Here is a 24,604-nt window from a genome sequence, read left to right on the forward strand (position 1 = left end):
TATAACAATAGCACCTAAACTTTAGACCATAGTCAACTGCAATAATAGTCATCTCACAAGATAACTGAGGTAATAAAAGAATTGTTTACATACAGTGTAAGGTATGTTATCAATACAATCTTGACTACTTGATGTACGGAGATAGATGAAAGTTGACAATGCCAAGGAATGTCTAACAAGGCGGCTGGTGCTAGGTTTAACTAGGTTTTTAGCGACATGACGATAATGAGTCAACAAAATGTTGACTACTGCCATGCCGTGCTAACAGGGATACTCAATGTCGCAAAGCTGCGGTGACCAGAACAACACTGCATGAAAAACAAGACGGGATTCTGCTAAAGCTCTCTTGCGTAACTCCATTGGCTTCCTGTGAAAGCAAGAATCGACTATAAAATAGCCACACTTTTTAGTCATCAGTACATCTACAATAGTACCTTGGCGAACTGATCCCTCCATATGTCCCTCAGAGAGTCCTGCGCTCCATCAGCTCAATGCTTCTAGATGGACCAAGTTTCTCCCCCAAAAGTTACGGTTTGCCGTCTATTTCAGTGCGTGGACTAAAGGTTGAGCTCAGACAACACGTTTCACTAAATTCAAGAAGTACATTAAGACGACCTATCTTTTCGTTTTCTGTCTTGTCATGTTCCTTTCTCGATAAAGAGAAGCGCAATTAAAAGATACATTTCACAGTTACTTCAAACGTGCTCAAATAGATGTCATGGATATTAGAGGCTTTCGAAAGCGTCTCTCTTTATTGTGTACATTTTGTATACTCTTATAAAGTATACTCGTATGTATTAAAAAAGAAACACCAATAGAAACAATTTATGGGCTTTTTACTGTCAAGAAAAAAAAAAATTATTGCCTTCCGGAAAAGAAAAAGCCGACTACCAGTTAGCTTGCAACCCTTCAATTAGGCCTAAAATTTCTTTTGCAAAGTTTTTCGTTGCATGTGGCTATGCTGAAATGTTTTTATTTATTTGATCTGACCAGCACGAAAGGACAAGGGCTTGAGAGTATCCCTTAAGGGAACGAATAGATTACACGTGAATAGCTCAAAGCCGCCTTGTTAGATGAAACTTAACAATGCCAAGGAATGCCTACTACCGTTCATAAAATTGTCAAGATTGTATTGATAACATACCTTACACTGTGTGTAAACTTTCTTTTATTATCACACCGTCATCTTATGAGATCAATATTAGTGCAGTAAAATTGTTTACTAGTGTCTGGGTCCTATTGTTAGATAGTTTAGGTTGACAATGGTTAGTTCCAGAGTTAGTTTAGGTTGATAATGTATCAAATTATTGCTAGTTCCCCAGCTTTGACTGGTATTGTTTTACTATTTTACAACTGAAGAGTACGGTTTTGTCGCTAGGATATTTTTGTTGTTGTTTCAGTTTATGTCTCTCCCACAAAGACACAATTACAAAGCGGATGCAGCCGAGTCTAGACATGTACCTTTAATCTGAACTTTAAAGTACAAGCAGAAAATGAATTCTAAAAAAGAAGTAGCGAGCTGAAGACAAGTGCAAGATGACTGGAGCCACCTCCAATGACGAGATCGCACACAGACACTAGCTCATCAAATGTTGACATTCGTTGACTGCCTTGTAGTACTTTGACTGCCAGTAGCAACAGGGTTTCTAAAACTAACCCATTCACAGAATCACAACTACAATAGCAGACAATTACTTCCTGAATGAGTATGCTATGTCTGCTGAATGTACAAATCTTCACATTTATACCTATATGTATTTTTGTATATAACTCTTTTTAGGTTTATATCTGGTTTTTATATAATGTTCAATAATTTCTTCAAACCCATTGTTCCTTTCTATTGAAACATATCCTGTAGTTTCCCAGAGATGCCTACATGCCCAAAGGGAAATGTGTATTCCCAGACCTGGAAATCTGAGGGGCAAATGTGTATTTTCCTAAATATAAAGAAATATACTCATTCAAGCACCTAACATACACGAAATGCAGCAATCCTAAAGCTAACACAGCCTAAAGTTATACAAGACATTTTGTACATTTCTCAAAATATTTACACTTTAAATCTTTGTAGAATATGTTAGAATGATGCCGTTCTTGTCACTTGGCTATGATTTTATGACAAACAGATGTGTTGAAGGAGGGCGCAGGGAATCAAGAATTTAATAATTTTGTCAGCATAATTGAAGCTTTTCTTTTGCAAACACACTCAGCCTTGAATGCCCCTAATTTCATTCTTTGAATTTAGGCTTTCATAAGTAATGAAATCTAGCTAGTCGCTAGTGACTATAACAGTAGCCCTTGATCTAACACTGAAGATACGTTCTGCAAGTCAGGGAACATCAGTTTGATTCCATTTATCATGTTAAGATAGAGATTAAGCTCAACCAATATTTCTTCTATGAAAACCTCCCCCCTTCTTACTATCATCTCAAAAGAACTCGCTCCTCAATTTGGTGGTGTGCACAACATCGAATCTAGGTCTAGAATAGAATAGATTTAGATCTGGAGGCATCTTCATTAACAGCTGATTGGCTTTTAATGTACATAGGGCTTTTTAAATGTATTTTAACAATGCCGCGGCATTGTAGACTCTATCGTGAAATACTAGTCTAAATATAGACCTATACAAAGTTAGAACAGTTAATTTTGCCTTTTTTTTATCGGCCCCCGAAAGGGGAAAAGACGCTATTAGTTTTGTGTGAAATGTCTTTCCGTCCGTCCTGTTTAGATCTCCTAAACTAGAAAAGATAGTGAAAATCCGACATCTTAATATTTTAGTCCATTCAAAGTTCTGATGCAACGGCTACTTTTTCTTTTCTAAAAACGAAAAATCTAATTTTTTAAATCACTTATGCAAGAAGTTTTTTTTTTAAATACACCACTTTTACTACTATTCATTATTAATAGTAACAAACACTGGAGGCTCTTTAGTAGGGGAGATCGCCATTAGCCATATTTTTTTACACATTTAGGCAAACGGTTTTTGATTTTTTGTAAAAAAAAAAATATTTTTTTTTTCATTTGTATTGCTAGGTTAAGTAATTTCTGTCATACTAACTACTACATTTACACGAAAAAAAATGTTTACTTTTTAAAAAAAAACACGAGAAAATATCTATTTAGTATGCATATAAGTTGGACATAATTTAAAACAACAATTCTAAAAAAAAAAAATTAATTATAGGGGTGGGGGATTAGTTCTTTACTTTAGAGAGAGAAGGAAATGTGTATTTTCAGATGATAAACCGTACTTGCGTATTTTCGTGACCGTTGGCGTACAAAATACGCAAGATGCGTACTTGAAGGCAACTCTGAGGTTTCCTTATTATAGGTATTTGGGTAAAAATAATCTGTTATCTTGAATCAGTTATAAAAAAAGGAAAATTAATTATTGGAAAGCAAGTAATTGTTTCGTAGTTCTACAAAGTTGTAATCTGTGTTGAAATTTTTCTATTTTGACTTTATTTCAATCGAACAAAGTTGACAAAAAAAAAAAAAAACACACACCACACGTTAGAAGACTTTAAAGTTGAAATACTGTCATGCATTGGAACACAGTTGAAGCCTTGAAGGGGAGGTCACTATCAATTGGCTAAAGCTAGACCATCATAGGATTGTGTTTACTTTAGCTAGACCATTATAAATAACGTTTGTTTTAATTAGAACAAGGTAGGATCTTGTAGAAATCATACAATTACGTTGCTAGACCTTCTTAGTATTAAGTTGCTTGTAACTAAATGATCTTAATAAAACAATTGTTTCTAGATCATCATAGCATCACTTTGTTGTCTAGATAGAAGCTAGAAGTCTCACAAGACGATAAACAGTTCCAGACAATCACGAGCTCTCAAGTTGAGAATCACTGTCCTTTAAAACGTTAAATTGACCACACACCACTGTGAGTTGTTTCCCCTATTGTTTACATTTCGCTTGGGCTGATGGCAAGTTTTACAGCAGTAAAATAGACAGCGTCAAGAGCGATTAACTCTTGTAGCTACGAAAAACAACAACAATGAATCTACATGTTCATTTCATTGTGCGATCCCTTTAAAAACTAGTCACACTTGAGTCTCAACGTTCATTAAAACATATTGAACAAACAGTAGATAGAAGAGTAAAACATGTTTCATTAACACAATTGAATCTGTGAGTTTCTTGCCTACTCTCAACACCAACGAGGATCATGCTTTTCAAAATGTAAGGCCTATATAATAGATAACATGTTTGAACCTAGTACAGTTGAAATGTCTAAAACAAATCTTACAAGAAGACTTACAATCATCTAACAAGCAGCAGGTCTGAATTAAGAAACAACTTATCTACACATTTTGATTTCATTTCAAGCTCTCTTCACTTGATATGTTTAATAGTCATGGGTAGCGGTAAATTAAACAACACAACACAACATATAGGAGTACTTTTGAAAGTGTGTTCCCCTAACTATTCAGATTTACTTTGTATTTTTTTCAAAGGCTCGGAATAATGACAACAAGTCTTTCTCGGGTTAGTAAGTTGGATGTCTGCATTCTTCTACCGTTAGTAGAATTCCAGTTGACAAAACTATTGTGAGACTCTATTATTTAGTCTACTACTGGGCATGTTGCTTAGTATTCAACACATTCAAATACTAGATGCAGTCATATTTCATTGTGTCACAAACAGTTTGAGACATACCGGTGATCTTCAAACTTGACAGACTAACTTACATTAAATTTAACCACAACATTTAACATGACCATAACACACTCTACATTCAACCATAGTGTCACTTAATAATCAACCATAATATCACTTTATATTCAACCATAACGTCACTTAATATTCAACCATAGTGTCACTGAATATTCAACTACGACATTAATGAGCATTCAATCAAAATATTACTGATCATTAAATAAGTCTTTAAATTGGGACGCAATGGCTAACATATTGAATGCATAAAACAACTCTTTCTACTTGTTCTGGGATGTACAGTTCACAGTCAACTCAGTGTTCAACACATAATAGCCGCATGTTTGCTTAGTACAATCCATACTTCCTAACTGGCAAGCGTGTAGAAATTAAAGTACTTTTGCTTTTAAAGTAACTTTTTCCTAAAATTATGTATGTAAGTTAAACCAAGTAACATTGATAGTACGAGGTTTTACCAGGTGGCTACTGTAATGAGCTATTAAGCAACTGAAAATAGGTTGTGGGCTTTCACCGTTGAACCAGTTTTAGATTAAAGGAAGCGAGTAATACGAAGAGACTTAATAGTGACCAACCCGATTAGTCTTATGTATGAATAATTTCAGCCCGATTGAGGAGGCGTGGCAGTAGAAAGCCACACCTATTTCTGAAGCTGATATCTAGGCAATGTAGTCAATGTGACATTCAGCTCAAAGTGATTTCAGCTCTGTTAAAATTGACAAACATTTCAAAGGGGTTCAGAACCAGGCAAGGTAGCAGCGACATGTGTCTACACTGCACACAAGACACTGAAAGCACGAACACAAAACATATTTGTAGAAAGACATGAATGTGAACAAAGCAGCCATTTATACGTCATTGATCGAACGATCTCAATTGGAACAGAATCATTTCCTCTTTCTAAATGAAAGATTTTCAAAGAAGTCCTGGATGTTACAATTGATGTTTCGTCTGAAGAGAGAAACAGTTCCGCAGAAGCAAACCATAGCCAGACTAAATGTGAACAGAGAATACCTTGGTGAAACCATCACAACTAGGTGAAACCATCACAACTAGGTGAAACAAGCAAAATATCAACACTCCTTCGATTTGTTAGCTACAATAAATAATTGTTTGAAGTATCAGCTGATCGGAGAAAACGTAAGGGCGAAATAGCGTTAACGCTTATTTAAGGGGACTAAACCCAACAAATTAAACCATATCTGTGAATAAGGGGGTATTAGTTTTCTTGTTGGTATTAAACAAAATAATTAATTACCAGTAATTAATTATCTAATTATTTTTTTTTTATTCATGTCTTGCCAATGCCAAAAAATAATTGAGCAAAATTTCAACTTGATCCGAGAATGGGTGTGGGAGAAATAACTAGTAAGCACTCTTTACCAGACAGACAGAGAGTGAGTTGATATAAGCTTTGTAAAAAAAAAAAAGGTGAGTCGTGGCTTGTGGGGAACACCAAACAATCAAGACTAAGTTAGTCAAACAAGTCAGAGATTATATTCAGGTCTCACTAATTCAAAGCTGTTCCATTGTTTAACCAGTAATGAAAAAAAAAAAAAAGCACGTGGATCTGGTGAAGGGAAGGGTAACAGGGTTGAAAGGAGGGGGGGGCACCTAATGTAAACAAGGGACTATTATTAGTATTTGGTACATCTTTTTTTTCAAAAGGAATTACGTGTTAACTACGCATCGTACGTTTTGATAGTGCCGTCTCCCAATTGATCTACAGACTAGTGATTTGGTTTTGTCGTTTCGTGGTTGCAGTGGCCTTTCATTTCTATTGTTCAACTACAGAGATGGGTTTCAAGTCTTACAATTAGAATAAGAAAATGGCCTTAACAAATTGTGTATTTTCTTCAAAGTTTGTTAGAAGTAGCTCCAGCAGTGTTGACTCAAACTTCACAGCCTATCGTCTGTCTGGTAGAGCGCAGCAGGAAATGCCTTGCCTCCTAAAACTATTTTTTTTAATGCGATACATCACAGAGCAGGGCACGCAACAGGCACAGCAGATAACAAAAAGTTCTCAAAACCACAACCAGTTAATTGTTCATCCTGGCTGAGCAGTAGGAACCAGGCCAAACAGGAAGCTCAGCAGTTGGTTAGAGATCTATGAACACAAGCTAATACTCATTTCATATGGCCCAGAGAAATACCATGAAACGAGAACCCTGGCTAGAGCAAACAAATAATAATGAACAATAATGAACGTTGACGTAACCAAAGTCATTTTTTTCAACATTATGTTTCCTTTCCATTGTTGGTGTAACAGGTTCTTGAATGTACATCGTGGGCCACAGAAACAGAAGACATTTACATTATATGCCATTTGGATCGCAAAGTCTGCAAGGGAAACTTCACTTTTTTTTTTTCAAAGCTTCAGTGTGGTTTTATAGTTGGGAATACCATTAAAGCTTATGGGCGGTCTCAAGAAATACTAGTCTATATTGGACTCTAAATAAGAGTGTAACACCTTCTTCTGGTCTTACGAAAACAAACTTTTGTTTAATTAAGCATACACAAATAAAGATAAAAAAAAAAACAAAGCAAAATATAACAACAACATTTAAAAAAAGCTTATCTAAGGGAAAGAACACCGCACTTACAAATATATCTCTCAATAATGTAGACATTATTTCCCTTATTCGATAAAAAAAACAGCAACTAATTACCAGTAATCGATTGTCTGATTGGTTAATATTTTTATGGATTCATGTTTTGTTAAGAGAAATAAGTAACTGTTTCCACTATATCCGTGAATGGATGTAGGAGGAATAGCGTGTTCAGTAATCTAAGGCAATGCTAGTTGTACATTTTAGTTTCATTTCAAAGAGCAAAGGGGTTAATGTCATCTGGGATTTCACCATAATGTTCGTCTTGCTCAAAACTATAAACACTTTACCTTCGACATGCACATCAATCAACGGGGGGCTGCCGCTAATAAGTCTGTGTGAATGTATTGTTGTTATGTAGTCCTTTTGACATGCGAACCATAATGAACGATTTCGAAGGCTGATGCAATGAACAAACAAATATTTGTGACCAAAATGTATTTTACTTTCCAACAATTTAGAATCACTGCCCTCGGCTAGACATGTCATTACATAAGACACAAGTTTAAATTGATTGAAACTGAGCTTCAATTTAAAAAGGTCAAAGCAACATGTAACACAGACCTAGGTCAAAGTGAACTTTTACCATCCAACCATTTTCTCTTATCGAGAAGTGGATCACGATCCTCTCGTCCCTTCAACACAGACATGCTCGGTGATGGAGTGAACCGATCAGACGTCAAGTCAAGATTTACGGCAAGTGACCGAGCTAGGCGAGCCCACTACATGGGCCAGATCGTTCGCGTAACACGGTCTTGTCGACTTCAGTTTTCACACCCGACGTTTAGTTCATTCATATCGAGATGTAAAAATCGACCAGTGCTTTTACAATTCACTTCAGTTCTACCTCGGCTATAAACATTGATCACCTTCACACCTACCATTAGTCTGTTCACAGTCTGTCTCCATTCCTCTTTTGCCTTGGATTGAAACTCTAGCATTGAATGACAAGTCAGAACAAAAAAAATCTTCAAACGGAAGTGGTTTATGACAGACAACTTGCTATAAAAAAGTAAATCTTTATTCCTGGCCGAAGTCAGGCCATTATTAATCTCTCTCCAACAAAAATCAGTTTACATCGCTCCTGTCTGAGCCACTTTGATAGGACAAAGTTGGAATGTCTATATACTTATGTTCTCGATAGGAATGCTAACATTAGTTTAACCAATAGAGCAGGGGTGGGCAAATTACGGCACGCGGGCCACATGCGGCCCGCCGAAGTGTTTTATACGGCCCGCCGACGCTTAAAGAAATCAGGTGTTCCTACACATTACACAAATAAAAATGCAAATATATTATATAAATAATTGAAAATATCTATAGATATCTATAGATCTAGAAATAGTTGAAACTTCTGATTCTTATCACTTATTATGAAGAGGCTAAAGAAAAATTGTTATTCTAAAAAGTTTAATATAAACGAAGATTATTCTTAATGGCAATATTTCGAAACATTCAGTCAAAGACAAACACAAGCCAGTATTTATTCAATTCTATCAAAAACTGTGTTGAAAGTGTTGGGTCGGCTTGTACAAGATGGTAAGTGTAACAACAAATGGAGCTCGTGCTTTGACTAAGAAAAACAAGGTTTTTAATAAAATAAAGCATTGAATATCAAATATATTGTTGGAATTGATTTCTCAACGATCTTATTATTGGCACAGAGCCAGCCTTAGGCATAGACAAAGTGCTTAGGGTCACCAATTGGTGAGGGCCTTGCACTGTCTTCCTTCTTGTCATTTTAGAGAAGAAATAGCGAAACTTGTCCTCAATGTTATTGTTGAAGTACAATAGGTTTTTAATAAATTGAATAATTTTACTGTTGTCGCTTTTTTATTTTATTTTATTTGAGGCCACCAAATTCACTTTGCCAAGGGCCTCCAATTAGGAATAATTATTTCTTCTGAAGGGACCACAGGCAGAGATGAGATGATGATTAAATATAGAAAGAAATGTGGGTGAGACTTGATACCCAAAGTTAAAGTGAAAATTGTAACTTACCCAAAGGTGCCATGGCCACTATCCAGTCAGACAACTCGTTTCGCTGTCTGGCTATCTGCACAGCTCCGGCAATGTTACCTCTCCATAACTCCAACTGGAGGTGATACTCCATGTTCTCATTGTTAAGATGGTACTCGCCTGTGGAGCACACAAAGGGCAAGCGATTATATTGGATACTTAGTGAATTAAAAGTGCGTTTTTTTTCCAAAACTATAATGAACAAGATTACAAAGAGAGTTTGTTATCACACAAACTCAGAGTCAGCCCCCATCCAATTCACAAAATGGACGAGAAATATATTAAATCCATATTCTTGTTTTGACAGGGTTTTTTCTACATAAAAGCCAACAGTGCAACACTTCGTCTTTGATAAGACTCTTCTAACTCTTCTGGAATAAGATGAGTAGCGTTAAGTGATCACCTAAGATCAGCATGGAAACCTCCCGATACAATGTCGGTGGCACCTAGCGCAGTAGCTCAGTATTCTATTCCATGAGTTAGTTAATAATTGAAAAATCTATTTTATAATGATCAATTGATACTATTTCCATTGTGACCTTAGATGCAATTTTTTTGTGCCATTACGCGAATCTATGAGTGAGGCTTGATAGAAGAAATCTGTGACCTTTTTATAAGTCTTACCTCCCCTGAAGTTTTTCATTGAAAAGTGGTGTAATTTTTTTAAAAAATCTGCTTGAATATATAATTTTAAAAATTAGATGGTTCACTTTCGGAAAAGAAAAAAGTAGCCTTTGCATCAGAACTTTTAATAATCTAAAATATCATGATGTCCGATTTTCATTTTCTCTTCTAGTTTCTGAGATTTAAACGGGACGGACGGACAGACAGGCCACACAAAACTAATAGCGTCTTTTCCCCTTTCGGGGGCCGCTAAATATTAAGCAATTTATAGTAAGACAAGCTATATTAAAGTGAAATTAGCAAACTTAGTTCAAACATGCTCACCTGACATTATGTTGGAAAGTTTTACACGAGGAAATAATGCAATAAATAAATAAAAGAAAAAGAAAAAAGAAAATTCTGTAACCCAGAGGAGCTTTAATGTAGACTTCAGTCGTTTCCGTGACCTACGGTTTCCAGGTGTATCGTTCGTGTGAATTGTTGAAATAAAAACTGCATTTAGATCTAGAAAATGTTCTAAATGTGAAGTGTTCCGGAAAGATGGGTAGACTCAAGGTAAAATATAACGCTATCTACACTGACAAATCAGTTCTGTGCAACAATGGCACAGATCCAGTGTCAAGTGAGAAGCGAATCAAGTCCAGGAACAAATACTAGTCTATTATCAAATACAGATGTCCATTTTTTAGTTGGTTAAACCAAGACCAATCGTCGAAGTAGACATCAACACTAACCTGCGACGTCGCAACCTGCGGGCAGTGGAGACCAATAGGTCGTTAATATGTGGTAAAGACCTTTGACGTGTCAACGAGCTATCTGTCCCCACTGCCCACAGATTGCAGGTCAGTGTTCAGGCCTTCTATGATGATTGGTTTCGGTTAAACTAGAAAACTTCAACCATGTCTAGGTCTGTAGCTAAAGAGAAACTGTGGAGCCAGTACGTCGCTACCTTTTGAAGGTCGTGGAGATAATACGTAACCATGTCACTAGAACTGAGCAAGTAAGTAGCGCATAGAAATGTTTTATAGAATGTACAACATGAGGGGAGTTCAGACAAAAGAATTGATGGTGTATAGTATAATGGTGCATAATGTGATAATGCATTTCATTCAACTTTCGAGTGAACTGGACAGACAGACAAACTAGAGTAAGACAAGAGAAATAGGTACTAGGAGGACTTGGCTGACAGATACGGATATCATGAGGGCACTTTATGCCTTAGACATGGATACCAGGAGGGCATTATATGCCTGGAGACATAATAACCAGGACACTGTAAGCCATGTAAAATGGATACAGTTTATGCCGCGAGACATGGATACCAAGACACTTTATGCCGGGAGCTATGCACGGGCGGCGTTAGGGGGTGGCTAGTAGAGCAATAACGAGAATCCTTTCTCACTGTCATGTCACAAGAAGATGTGTTCGTGTACGGGGTGGGGGGGATCTATTCAGATAAAATCATGTGGATGACACTGACAACTAGAAGCATTTAGAAAAAAAAAGCCACAGAGTTGAAACATGCTCCTATCTTTAAATGCAATCAGATAAACGGACGCATGCCTAATGCCAATTAAAGGCAACTGTGTGAGTGTGCGCGCGTTTGTAGTGCAGTGTTAAGACAACGACCTGCCTCACACTGGTGAATGAAAGTGAAGAACACTTTAAGTTAGTTTTTTTCTTTTCTTCACTTAGCTTTTATTTACAGAGACTTAGCTGCAGCAGCTATTCAGTCAAGAACATCGTTGACCTCAGACACTCCATGCCAGGGATGTTCAACTCATTACGACTTAACAATAACGCAGCAGTTTTCAATGTGGCCTACTTCATGTTTCGAATGATCTAATTATTTCATTTCCAAATCTTCGCCTCATTGACACGGAAAGAAGGTTCGGGAAGAGTTTGACAAGCTTTACATTCTTTCTTCGAGCACCAACAGGAAGTACATAGTTTGACATTTCATCGCTCTTTGTTGTCTGTGGTGAGAACTAAAAACTGTCTAGTGACGATTACATAAAAATTTGTACTTACGTCAAAAGAAAAACTGGTTTAGTTATTTATTTGCGTCGGATGTAGACCTAGAATCTACACCCACACGGACAACGGCTTTGTAAGGCGTCTATTGTGAAAAGATATGCAGGTCACAAGTGGGTTTACGTGAAAATGTATTGTGAAATGCTGCACTCTTTTCCTTTATCTTCAGACTCGAAGACAATGTCTTATTATTTAGTGAGTATTTCAAATGAGTAGTTTTATATCATTGTAAAAGCTTTAATTGACTGATTTCCCTCTTAGAACTAAATTGGACTTGTTAATACTTACAATGTGCCTAGAACAACTAAGCACCTTACACGATCAAAACGGCTGTGTACATTTTCCCCAAGATTATTTTTTAATTCGCAGCTTCTACAAGAAACACAAAGCCTATCAAATATTTCTAGACAGAACTGAGAAGTATATTCACTAATTCTCCCAGTTATTTTTTAACATACAGGTAGCACAAACTTCGTAAATCAGGCTACGCACTAAAACAGCCACTAGGTCGAGTTTTCCTAATGGATTTTTCTTATTCAATTTTTAATGTTTAATCTTTTTTATTTACATCCTATTGTGTATTTATTTTCTTTTATCTTAAGACGTTCTTTCACAAATTCACAAAAAATAGACATTTAATGAAAGCAAATTCCATATTTCTTTTATCGTGAGCACGGAAGTCGTGCGCGCGTGTTTGTGGTAAACAATAGATGAGTATGCAGTTTGTAGAGTTAGACCATCGAAAGCACTTTGTATTTTATAAGAGGACTAACTCGAGCTCAACATATCCTTGAAATATATCTAGATCTAGAAATACGAATTCAGAGTGAATATGAGGGCTTATTAATATTAGTCTTTCTTTTAGGGTGGGGGAGGGGAGCGTTAAAAGGAGTGTATTTAAGGGTAGGTTCCGGCCATAATAAACAATATAAAGCTTAAGGAGGTGGAAAATAGTGTGTATCATTGGGGTGGGCTAGGTGTTGCGGGAAGAAGAGAGAAAGATAACACAAGAACTATCGGAACAAAACTATCTGTGTAGGTGCGTTCTAAAACAGGCCGTTCCAATTCAACGTAACAAGTTAAATGGTGGTCGAAGATGAGCACATTTCTCATTTCCTATGGACTCGAAGATGGCTGTAAAGTCCAATCCTCGCTTTAAAAAACCGGCCGCATACGTGGCATGGGTGGGTTAGGTCAGTTTCAGAAAGGCCTGCTTCTTCTATCAGCTTTTTGTTGGTTCGGCGCTCTTTCGCCCTGGCCACTCTTCTTGCTTCAAATGTTGAGACTCCGAGACTCATAGCTTCACGCCATGAGGAGCGATTAAGAGCAAGTGCTTCCCAGCCGTATTTCGATATCGCATTCCTTGAAGGAGCTCTTGAGAGTGTCTTTGTAACGCTTGTATTGGCCTCCCTGGGAGCGCTTACCTGCACACAACTCCCCGTACAGAATTCGTTTGGGAAGGCGATTGTCTGGCATGCGGACAACATTTCTTGCCCATCGAAGTTGGGACCTTTTTACTGTCGCATTGATACTGTTGGACAGCTTTAAGATTTCTGTGTCTGGTATGTGGTCGGACCAACGCACCTTATGGATACTCCTTAAACAGCGTAGGTGGAAGGAGTTTAGCTTTTTGGTGTGGCGGGAATATAGGGTTCAGGACTCTGGTGCTTATAGGAGTGACGGGAGAACTACAGTACTGTAGACTTCCAGTTTAGTGGATATACTGAGTCCTCTCTGTTGCCACACTTGTTCTTGAAGTCTGCCAAAAGCAGCAGTGGTACGAGCAACACGGAAGTCAACCTCATCATCTAGGTTGGCGTTTGCTGATATGGTGCTTCCCAGATAGACAAACATTTTGACGTTTGCTAATTTCTGGTCATCTATGAGAATGTCTGATTAGGTGACAGCTTTATTTGGAAGAGGTTGGTGCAGCACTTCTGACTTTTTTACATTAATGGTGTGGTCAAAAATTTTGGCATCCGAAAAGGTACAGGCTCTTTTGAAGGTCTTCTTCGTTTGCGGCGTTTAGGGCACAGTCATCTGCGAATAGCAGGTCTCTGATGCAGTCGTAGTTTACCTTGGTCCTTGCCTTGAGTCTCTGAGCGTTGAATAAACTTGCATCGGTGCGATATCGTATGCCAACTCCAATGCTTTCTGTGCGAAAGGCATCTTTCAGCATGGTGGTGAACATTATGCTGAAAAGAGTTGGAGCCCGCACACAGCCCTGCTTCACGCCATTTGAGACAGGAAAAGGCTTGGAGTAGTCTCCGTTGTCTTGGACTCATGCTTGCATGTTATCAACAAAATGGTGACTAGAACATGACGAAATAAGGGACTTAAGTGCTGCCTGTCTAAATGTAACATGTATGCATCCTTCCTTGGTTTGTACTTGGCTTTACATTTGTAGTTAAAATTCAATGGCCAATGGCAGTGGGCCCCGCGCTTTCATAGGCCCCGCGCTAATACTATGTGTAATTATTAATTGAAAAATATATACGAAAAATTCCTGGAAATGTTCTGCATTTATTAAAATCTCATGAAAAATAGACACAATTGTCATTTATGGGTGTCACTCATTACGGAAAATGCCAATCCTACGCGCGATAAAAAAAAAAAGGCAATGTCAGCATTCCTGTAATAAAATATAAGAATATGACTAATTTTCCCCTTAACCGAAAGTTCCAATACCTTATTTACTTTTATTGTCACTGGAATATGCCGTAGGTTGCAAAGTTCGTAAAGTAAAGTTAACTTGATCGCAATTTTGTACTTAGTAAAGAATGAATAAAATGCAGTCGAATTTATTTTCTTTTACAAAATCTTAATTTTCACTTATTATCCTTATTCCCACCCAGACTAGGCCCCGCGCAATCAGTTTCACATAGGGCCCAGCAATTGTTAGGACCGGCCCAGATAGAAATAGTCAAACTTGTGCAAAAGCATTCTCTCATTTGAAGAAAAACATCAAAAGATCATCGAACGTCCATATAACGAACATCCCTATAACGAATATAACATCATGAGTTCAACTGAGGACAAATGATTAGATAGAAAAGTAAGAGAAATACAAAATAATCTTTTATTTTGGCTCTCATTGGCATATACTCTTGGAACAAGTAGGTTTCATTTAGAGCAGAACAGACTAATGATCAGATGAACACTACGTCGCCTTTCTTCTTGTGGATGAGATGGCACGTAATTGAATCACATTTACTAACTACACCACAGCCAAATGCGAGGGGAAAACATATCAATGACGTATTGAGAAAAAATCAATTAGTCTGTTTCTTTGAAACTTTATTTTCACTATTAGAAGCAAGGTTGGCAAGAATTCTGAGCAAGAATCATAGCAGCAAGGTCCCAGACTTCAAGGGAAACAAATGTTTTGACTTCAAGCTGTCATCAGGTGAGAAAACATTTCGTCTCTCTGTACGATGAATAGTTTATCAGTTATGGTCAGAGTTTTTGAAGAGTTCAGGACTTTTTCTGAACACTAGCACAAAATATCTATTGCGTGCTTTCTCTGAACGAGTTAGGACAACTTGGGTGACCCTTATGTTGCTGTAGTATCTTCAAGGTAACACGTGTATTTGGTAAAGGTTGGACTGTCCTTGATGTTTGGGTGAGACTTATGTTGCTGTGGTATCTTCAAGGCTACATTTGTCTTTGGTGAAGCTTGGACTGTCTTTGTTGTTTGGTTTAGCGTAAGCACACTTGCCTATACAAAATCTCTCCATTACCGCAATTCAAGCGAATGTAGGTCTTCTGACGTTTATTTCAACATGACAATTCTTTGTTTTGTTTCATCATGGATGGTATCAACAATAGCAAGTAATTAACTTTCTTTGAAAACAGCAACACTTAATTAATGTTGTTTCTCACCTGGATCCGCCATTTTTGTTTTTTACCTATGTGGATATCTGTTATATAAAGTGGGAACTCTTCGTTGCTAAGCAGAATGTATAGGACTCGAATCTTGAAGTAGAAAGTATACATTTTAATCTGATTGTGTGTGCTCTAAGATATCTCTAAGTGAATACCCTTACAGTTTGTACTTTCGCGAATGTGAACTAGTAACAAAGTCTATTGTTGTTGTTGTTTTTTAACGGCCCCCGTAAGGGGAAAAAGCCGCTATTAGGTTTGTGCAAAATGTCCGTCTGTCACACTCAGATCTCGAAAACTAGAAGAGATATGAAAAATATTATTTCATCATTAAATGCGGCTTGAAAAGTTTAGGTGCAACGGCTACTTTTGGTTTTCTAAAAGCAAACCGTTTAATTTATAAAATTAATTATACAAGCGATTTTTTCATAAAAATACAGCAATTCTAAAACAATTACGTAAATGTAAGGGAGGCAATGTTACAATATGCTAACAAAGATGGATATTTTTTTGTATTTCCAGTATCACTAAGTCAAATATATTTTAAAAATGTACAGGAAATGTTTACAACAAATATAAATAATAGTTAAAGACGTTTTTTCTGGTCAACTAGCTGCTAAAATTGTAAGGAAACATTTCTGTTTGTTTATAAAGGCTAATAATGCACTTTGTATGTAAATATCACGCACATTTTTTTAAATGGACTTTTTATACAGCGATTTTCGTGCAGTAGCGTAACGTCGCAACATGATCAGGTGCTAAACCATCCGAATAAAAGAAGATTATTTTTATGCGTTTTGTCTGTTTGTCGGTCTGTCCGTCACGATTAGATTAAAAAAAACTAGAACTCTAAAACCTATTGAAAATCTGATTTACCCTTTAATGTTTCTCCCGTAACATCTCAATAGTTTTAAGTATCTAAAATTGATTGTTCCGGATTTTTTTATGCAAAACTAATCAACGCCAACAAATGTTTGTTTGCTCTTCTAGCTTATATTACATTCAATTTCCATGCTTAAACGTTGCAAAAACACATTATCAATAATATGTTGTTCCGTTTTTTATGTAAATAGCATATTAATGCTAAACCAAAATCTCTATACTGACTTATAAATTTTATTAAGTGTAAAAATGTTCCGGATATTGTTTTATAAAACATGAATTATGCCTAATGAATGTTTGAAATCGCATAGTTTACTAATATTACACTTATATTATTTGACAATGCGTCACTATAATTTGGTTATCAAAATCAAATTGCTCCGTATTTTCATCTTTAAGCAAATTTTAAAAATATCGACAATAGGTTGTTCAGGGCTTTAAAAAAAAGTAATTTACTAGAATTGATTACTGAAAATTACTTTTTAGACATTTAATTTTCTTGCTGAAACATAACATAGAAGTTTTGTAATCGATAAAGAATGTTCCGGATTTTGTTTCTTACAAATCGTCGCCAGAAATTTCCAAATTTATTTAAAAATCTACTAACGCCAAATAATTAATTAACAAATAATCTTCTCATTTACGAAATAATGTTTTTACGGATTTTTATGAAAAATATTTTAACTCACTTCTCTCTTACAGTACATTTAACTTTCTACCTAAAACATTAAAAAATCTAATTATCTTTAATATTATATTCCGATTTTTAAGGAAAACAGAATCCAAACACCAAAGTAAGGTATGAAAATCTCTCCACATGGCTGTAGTACATCTAATTTTTATACGAGACCATCCAAAAAATTTAATTAACGGTATTACATTTATCTGAAATTCTCTTTTTCTTTTATTATTTATACAAACATACGGAACAATCTATTATATAAACTTTTCAATTGTGTTCATACCTAAAAATTATTGCGATGTTTTGAAACGTAAAATAAAGGTTAATCAATTTTAATAACTTTTAGTTGTTTTTTTTTTATATCAAGATGACGGACAGACCGACTGACAGACAAAACGCAAAAACAATGCGGCTTTGATCCTCTTTAAATAAATTATATTAGAACTCAGTGCACCAATGTCTATGAACCCTCGTTAAATATCTCGTGTAAATAAAGACATTTTTTTATGGTACCAGTACTACTACCCTATTGTGAGGTAATGGATTTTTTTTCCACGACGTCATATCAATGGACTCTTTAAATGTAATGCTAAAATAACGCACTCTGTGCACCAATGTCTATTAGCCCTCGAAAAAGTGCTCTTATTGATGAAAACATATTTTAGTCTAACTAAGCCGTGTGACGTAGTGTTTTTTTTTCCTTTGACGTCATATGGAATGAATTCTTTAAATGAAATGCTAAAAGAACGCACTCGGTGCACCAATGTCTATGAACACTCGATAAATGGCTCGTATTGATGAAGGTGATTTTTAGTCTAGCTAGGCTGTGTGACGTAGTGGTTTTTTTTCCTTTGACGTCATATGGAATGAATTCTTTAAAAGAAATGCTAAAAGAACGCACTCGGTGCACCAATGTCTATGAACACTCGATAAATGGCTCGTATTGATGAAGGTGATTTTTAGTCTAGCTAGGCCGTGTGACGTAGTGTTTTTTTTTTCCTTTGACGTCATATGGAATGAATTCTTTAAATGAAATGCTTAAAGAACGCACTCGGTGCACCAAAGTCTATGAACACTCGATAAATGGCTCGTATTGATGAATGCGATTTTTAGTCTAGCTAGGCCGTGTGACGTGTTTTTTTTTTCCTCAGACGTTATATGGAATTAATTCTTCAAATGAAATGAAAAAAGAACTCGGTATAGTAATGTTTATTAAGCCTCGTTATGTGACTCGCGTTTAAAAAAGGAATGATATCTTGATTTAGATCTAATCTAGATTTTTTAAACTAGATCTAGATTTTTATTACAGTATATCTAGATCTGGATTTATATTCTAATTAAAATTATTTTAGAGTCTAGATCTAGTTTAGACTAAAATAGACTAGATTAAGATGTAGAATTTCAATTTCTAAACTTAAAGTGTAAAAAAAAAAGTGTAGATTTTCATTTCCAAACGTTTTGATCAATATTGCAATGTTATAATATACTAAAACTAATCTACTATTTTTTATTTAATTTAAATTTACGGTAATTGAATCTTTGAAACATTATTAGGCCTACTTTTGACCATCAAAATTAAATCACCTCTTGATTATTATTTGCGAATATGCAGATCCGACAGGGATCCGACTTCGACGGGGGCCGCCTCTGAGTTTGTGTAACACAAACTCTCTTTGTAATCTTGTTTTTGGTAAATTTCAGACTTATTTTTTGCTCTCAGATGAAGGGAAGAATAGTTGTAATGTCAAAGCTATTAAAAAAAAAAAACTGGGCCTAGAAACAAACTATTAGGCGGCCCCTTTAGGACCGCCTTTTCAGCATGTTTCGATAATTTTACTTCCAACATGAACATTATAATAGTGCTTTTCATTTTGACGCTTTAATATATGAACAGTGAGATAATATAATAGTAATTGTGAATATAAAGAACAAAGTACTGTGCAGAAATGAAATCACTAAGCTATTTCCCTCCCTACAAACTGGACATTGACAGTTCGGCTACGTCACCTCACGTTACGAGGCCGTGCATGCCTAGGACAAGCCTGAACAGTACATGGTCTACAACAAGTGGAGAAGAAATAGAGGAGAGAAAATCATGTGCTTTAAAGTCTACAATCTACATACACAAATAAATTACTACGTGCTTGTTACTAAGTATAAAACGATACGAAACTGCTAAATTTTGTCTTCAAATGTATTTAAATATATCCATACAGTGTGCAAGCTTGTTTTTTTTTTAAAACAATAATTTAAGTTTTTAGGGTTATGGTATAGGGTTAGGGTTCAAGTATACACATGATAAAAATTATGTTGAGAAATACTACGAATGTTATAAATTGTATAATGTATTCAACAGATATTCCTCAACCACAGAGGCTATATGACAGCAGGAAAAATTTGCGCGACTAAGTGCCTGGTGGTTTTTACTGTTGACTAAAATGTGTCGCACTGACCTCTGGTGTTTATGAGCAAAGATTTATTATGTCGCTGTTTCCACTGAGTCTGAAAAAAAAATGGATGTGATGAATGGAAGTAAACAGGATTCTTAAGACTAGCCTGTACGGACTGATGTCGCCCAACCCAGCACTTACCCCCCCCCCCTATATATGTCAAATGTTCTGTCCCCAAGAGAGGTTGAGGATATCAGAAAAACAAAAGATATTTTGACCCAAACTTTTGTGACTAAAGAATGGTTGTGAATTTTGACCTCATTTAAGAGACAAAGTCATTTTATCCTTTACTGAGCTAAGTGTATGGAGATCACTTTTTAGTTTTTAGCGTACCCCGAAAGGAAAAAGGCCGCTACGAATTCGTTTTGTGTGGTCTGTCTTTCATGCCTAGATAGCAAAAACTGTAAAATATGGAAGATATGATAATTTACATCTTTTATTTAGTGCAAAGCTAACCGCTTCATTTTAAAAACTAAACAAGCAAGCAGTTGTTTTTTTCTTCAGAAAAATACACTACTTTTTAAAAATAAATTACTTTAGGGGAGGTCAGACGTTATAATATGCTTCTTATTCCCCCTTTCAGCTGAATTTTTAAAAAATTGCTTTTGTAAAGGCAGAACGATAACCTTCTCCCTGGTAGCCCCTTGTGTGTGTGTGTGTGTGTTTCAAGGTGATGATGAAGAAAGGGAGCATTAGTTTTTGGTCTTGGAGAATGATGAAATCACGACAGGATCTGTCATAATTTACGTTAAGAACGGAAGATGATATAAAGACATGAAAGAGTATAGACTTTTTTGTTGTTGTGAGCTAGATTTTATTTAAATATCAGTTTATATTAGATTTTTATCTCATTTAAAGTTAACTCTGTGTTTATTTTAATACACAAGTTTGTGTAACTTACGTAAAGTATATATATTAAAAATTAAATACGTCTACATCGGTTCATGTTATAGCTGATTAGAGCTACCAGCCAACGATCGACCAACACCCCCCCCCTTCCAGCAACTGGTCCACACAAATAAAAAGATTTGACTAAAGCGCACCGAGCATGCTATAATTAAGAATGAAAATTGCGCTTGACTAAAGCACTAGTAAAAAAATTCTTTGTTTTCAAGTGAAAAATAACGCCAAATGTATTTCTGAAATCACTATTACAGTTAGCCTAGTTTTCTTGCCAAAAGTTCTAAAAGTTTCATTATTTCAAAACAGGGCAACTGTTTTAATGATTTATTTTTTGTTACTTTAGACGATTAAAAAAAAAAAAAAAACCAACGACTTGAATATTCCTTATCCAAGGACGGATCTAGTGGGGGACGCCTGAAAGTTTGTGCGAAACAAATAATTAATAATCAGTAACTTTTTTTTTTTAGAGAAATAACGGTAAAAAGTGTGTAGTCGTTATTTCTCCCCCACACCCATTCTCCGATCAAGTTGCAACTTTGCATTTATTCATTAGCATAGACAAGACATAAATCAATAAAAAATTTAACCAATTAATCAATAGTTACTGGTAATCAATTATTTAGTTTGATACCAACAAGGGAAATTAATCCGTCAGTATTCGCAGATACAGGAAAAAAATGTAAGGTTTCATCCCCTTAGATATTGAAAAAGTAATTTCCACACCTATTCTCGGATCAAGTTGAAACTTTAAACAATTATCAATCGTACCTAACAAAACAATAACCAATTTAAAATTTAAGCTAGTCTACTACTTATTGCAAAACGAAAGTCTAAATCGACCACTGCTGAACAATGGTTATACCAGCGATAGTTGTGGCAAAATATGTAGGTCGCAGTTGGGGCTGCATAGCCACGGGAAATGCTGCATTCCTTATTAATCTTCGGACTCGAAGACAAGCCTTATTATTATTATGGGTAATTATTTTGTTTGATTTCGAATAAGAGAAATAACTCCTACATTATTGAAAGATATAGTTGTAAGTGTAGAGTTCTTTCCCGTAAATAATATATATATATATATATATATATATATATATATATATATATATATATATATATATATATATATATATATATATATATATATATATATATATGTATATATATATATAAAATATATATCCTTTTTAAAAAGGATTTTTCTATGTTTCGCTTGTTAGTTTTTGAGATCCGAAAAGTGAAAGAAAGAATAATTAGATGCCTTTCATATGATGCATAAGTTCCAGAAATAAAAAAAGTCTATTGATATTTACAGTGCCAATGTCCTGGGACCCTGTCCTTCTCTACAACCTATATTCAGGCAGTGACTTAGACATTGGAGAAAGAAAACTTTCCATTTCTTGTCATGTCATGAGCAGGGGGCGAAGTCTGAGGTTTGAAATAGACCAAGCGAACATGGCCAGATATAAAGCATTTGCCATTGAATGCCAAGATTAAGAATGAGTCCTGTATTGCAAGTGACTACGCAGACCCATGCGATTCATATATAACTAAGACTTTTTAAAGAGCTGGGCTACATCTTCTTAAACTAAAAATAGGGATGTGTGCATATGTCCAAAGAAAAGTTATCCTCATAGCCTTTGACCACAATGACGGATAAACCATTTCCTTGAATGAAGGCCTAGCATCCTTTTATTCCAATATACAGTGGTGGGGGAAAATACCGTTGTGAGCTTGTCTACAGAAATGAAATCACAGGGATCGTTTGTAGTGCCAACAACTGAACTCTAGATGTAATGATTTGATGACATTGCCTCATTGACTAAATAGATCTCGAGCCATTGCCCACTTGGCTGACTTTCCCCCGGACCTCTTCAAATTGACGTGTTTCACTGCAAGTCTCGAAAAGAAGCCACAAGGATGCGTGTGCGTAGAGATGAGGCTTCACTGGGAAATGACAAGAGTTTGTTGACCTGGTCAACAGTAAAGTTTGGGAAAGGGGGGGGGGCGCAAGACCCAAGGGAACACCCAGGAGAGAAGATGAAAAAAAAATATGTAATATAAAATCTTAACTAACTAAAAGGAAGAAAAAAAACATTAGTAGGGAAATAACAGATTGAACTTGTTTAAATGTCTAGGCTACTTCCTGATTGAGAAACGGACGTTACAAAATATCTCAAATGTAAACAAGAAACTTATAGAGGGATTATTTTGCTCTTAAAAACTAATGAATGTTAGATTTAGCAAATAAAAATGGAATATTTTTTACCCTGCCCCCCTCCCCCCAAAGTGCTGGTTTAGCGAATGTATAAATCTACTAGACTTTATATTATTCTAATGATAGGTCTTCCGACAGGGTTAAAAGACGAGCAAACTGTTCCTGAAAATTGATTTATTAAATTTTTTAACAATAGTGTCTACACGCGGAAATACCCGATGACGTAGTCTGTTCAAGATCAAGATTTTCTAGTCCTCTAGCCAAATTAATGTTTTAAAAAATTATAACGGTCAAACTAGAATATTAGAACTAGTAATTCTTTTCTCAATGATAAACAACTGACAAATTAATAGGAAAATCTTTAGAGCCGTTTTCGAGATCCGTATCCACCCAGGTTTCGCCCATGAGACCGAAATAAAGTGATCCTACAATCATAAACTTTAAAAGCGCACACGAGAACACTTATCTATCTATATAATTCTCTTCATGGCTCAACAGTTTGGATAAGAAGTAAAGGAAAGGCTTTTATTTCTGCAAGTCGGACTAGAGTTACCCAACAAAAAAAAAGAGGGGGGGGGGAACAAGTAGTATTCACCCGTCACAAAATAGCAGGGTCGGACTTAACTGTTGTGACCAAGAAGTCATGGAAAAATCACTCTTTCTTATTTCTACCCCACGTAGTTTTAGCGTCGAAAAAACAAGGGGAGGGGGAGGAGAACAAGTAATCTACTCTGTATACACCCGTCACTAAATAGCAGGGCCGGACTCAACCGTTGTGGGGCCCTATGTGAAACGGATTTCGCGGGGCCAAGTTTGGGTAGAAATACGGATAATAAGTGAAATTTAAGAGTTTGTATTAGAAAATAAATTCGTCTTTGCATTTTTTTCATTCTTTACTACGTACAGAACTACTTTACGAGCCCTGCGTGTAGAGAAGTCATACAGTATATCATAAAAGTTTTATTTCCTACATAGATTACGCTCAATAGCAAGAACTACCAAATGTTTCAATCTATCTACTAGAATAGTTGACCTCAAGTAATTCTTCATTAGTATGAGGTGCGAGAAGCTTCTTTAAACAGATTACACAATTAAGGGTAATGCATAATGCCGTTTTTATTTATCGCGAGTATGATTGTCGTTTTCCATATTGAATGACTCCCCAAAATGACAATTTTTATATATTTCATGAGATTTTTCAATTTTACCGGAGATTTCCATGACTTTTTCGTATATTTTGCAATTTCAGGAGATTTCCAGGATCTCCTGGTAAATCAGGCGGCCGCGGGAAATCTGTTATAAGTTATGGTTTAATTTAATAATTTACACCTAGAATTAGCGCGGGTCCTATGAAAGTGTGGGGCCCACTGCTGTCGCATAGGTTGCAGTGGCCTATGGCCGGCCCTGTAAAATAGCGGCGTTGGGTTGACTATCTATCTATCTATCTATATAATTCTCTTCATGGCTCAAGAGTTTGGAAAAGATGTAAAGGAAAGATCACTCTTTTATTTCTGCATGTACGGCTTAGAGTAACCCCCACGTAACTTTAGCGCAAAAAAAAAAAGAGGGGCGGAAACAAGTAGTATTCACCCGACACTAAATAGCAGGGCCT

The 24,604-nt window shown here is 35.9% G+C and overlaps 1 protein-coding gene across 1 annotated transcript in view; it reads right to left on the reverse strand.

The window, feature by feature from the left end:
• Positions 1–24,604, reverse strand: part of LOC106054549 (gem-associated protein 5-like) — a 199,569-nt gene that overhangs the window by 26,488 nt on the left and 148,477 nt on the right. The window contains exon 20 of the mRNA XM_056038406.1: positions 9,300–9,437. Within this exon, the coding sequence (XP_055894381.1) occupies positions 9,300–9,437 (138 nt within the window). The remainder of the gene's footprint in view (positions 1–9,299; positions 9,438–24,604) is intronic.

The sequence above is a fragment of the Biomphalaria glabrata genome, chromosome 8 (genome assembly GCF_947242115.1).
Source record: "Biomphalaria glabrata chromosome 8, xgBioGlab47.1, whole genome shotgun sequence".
NCBI lineage: Eukaryota > Metazoa > Mollusca > Gastropoda > Planorbidae > Biomphalaria > Biomphalaria glabrata.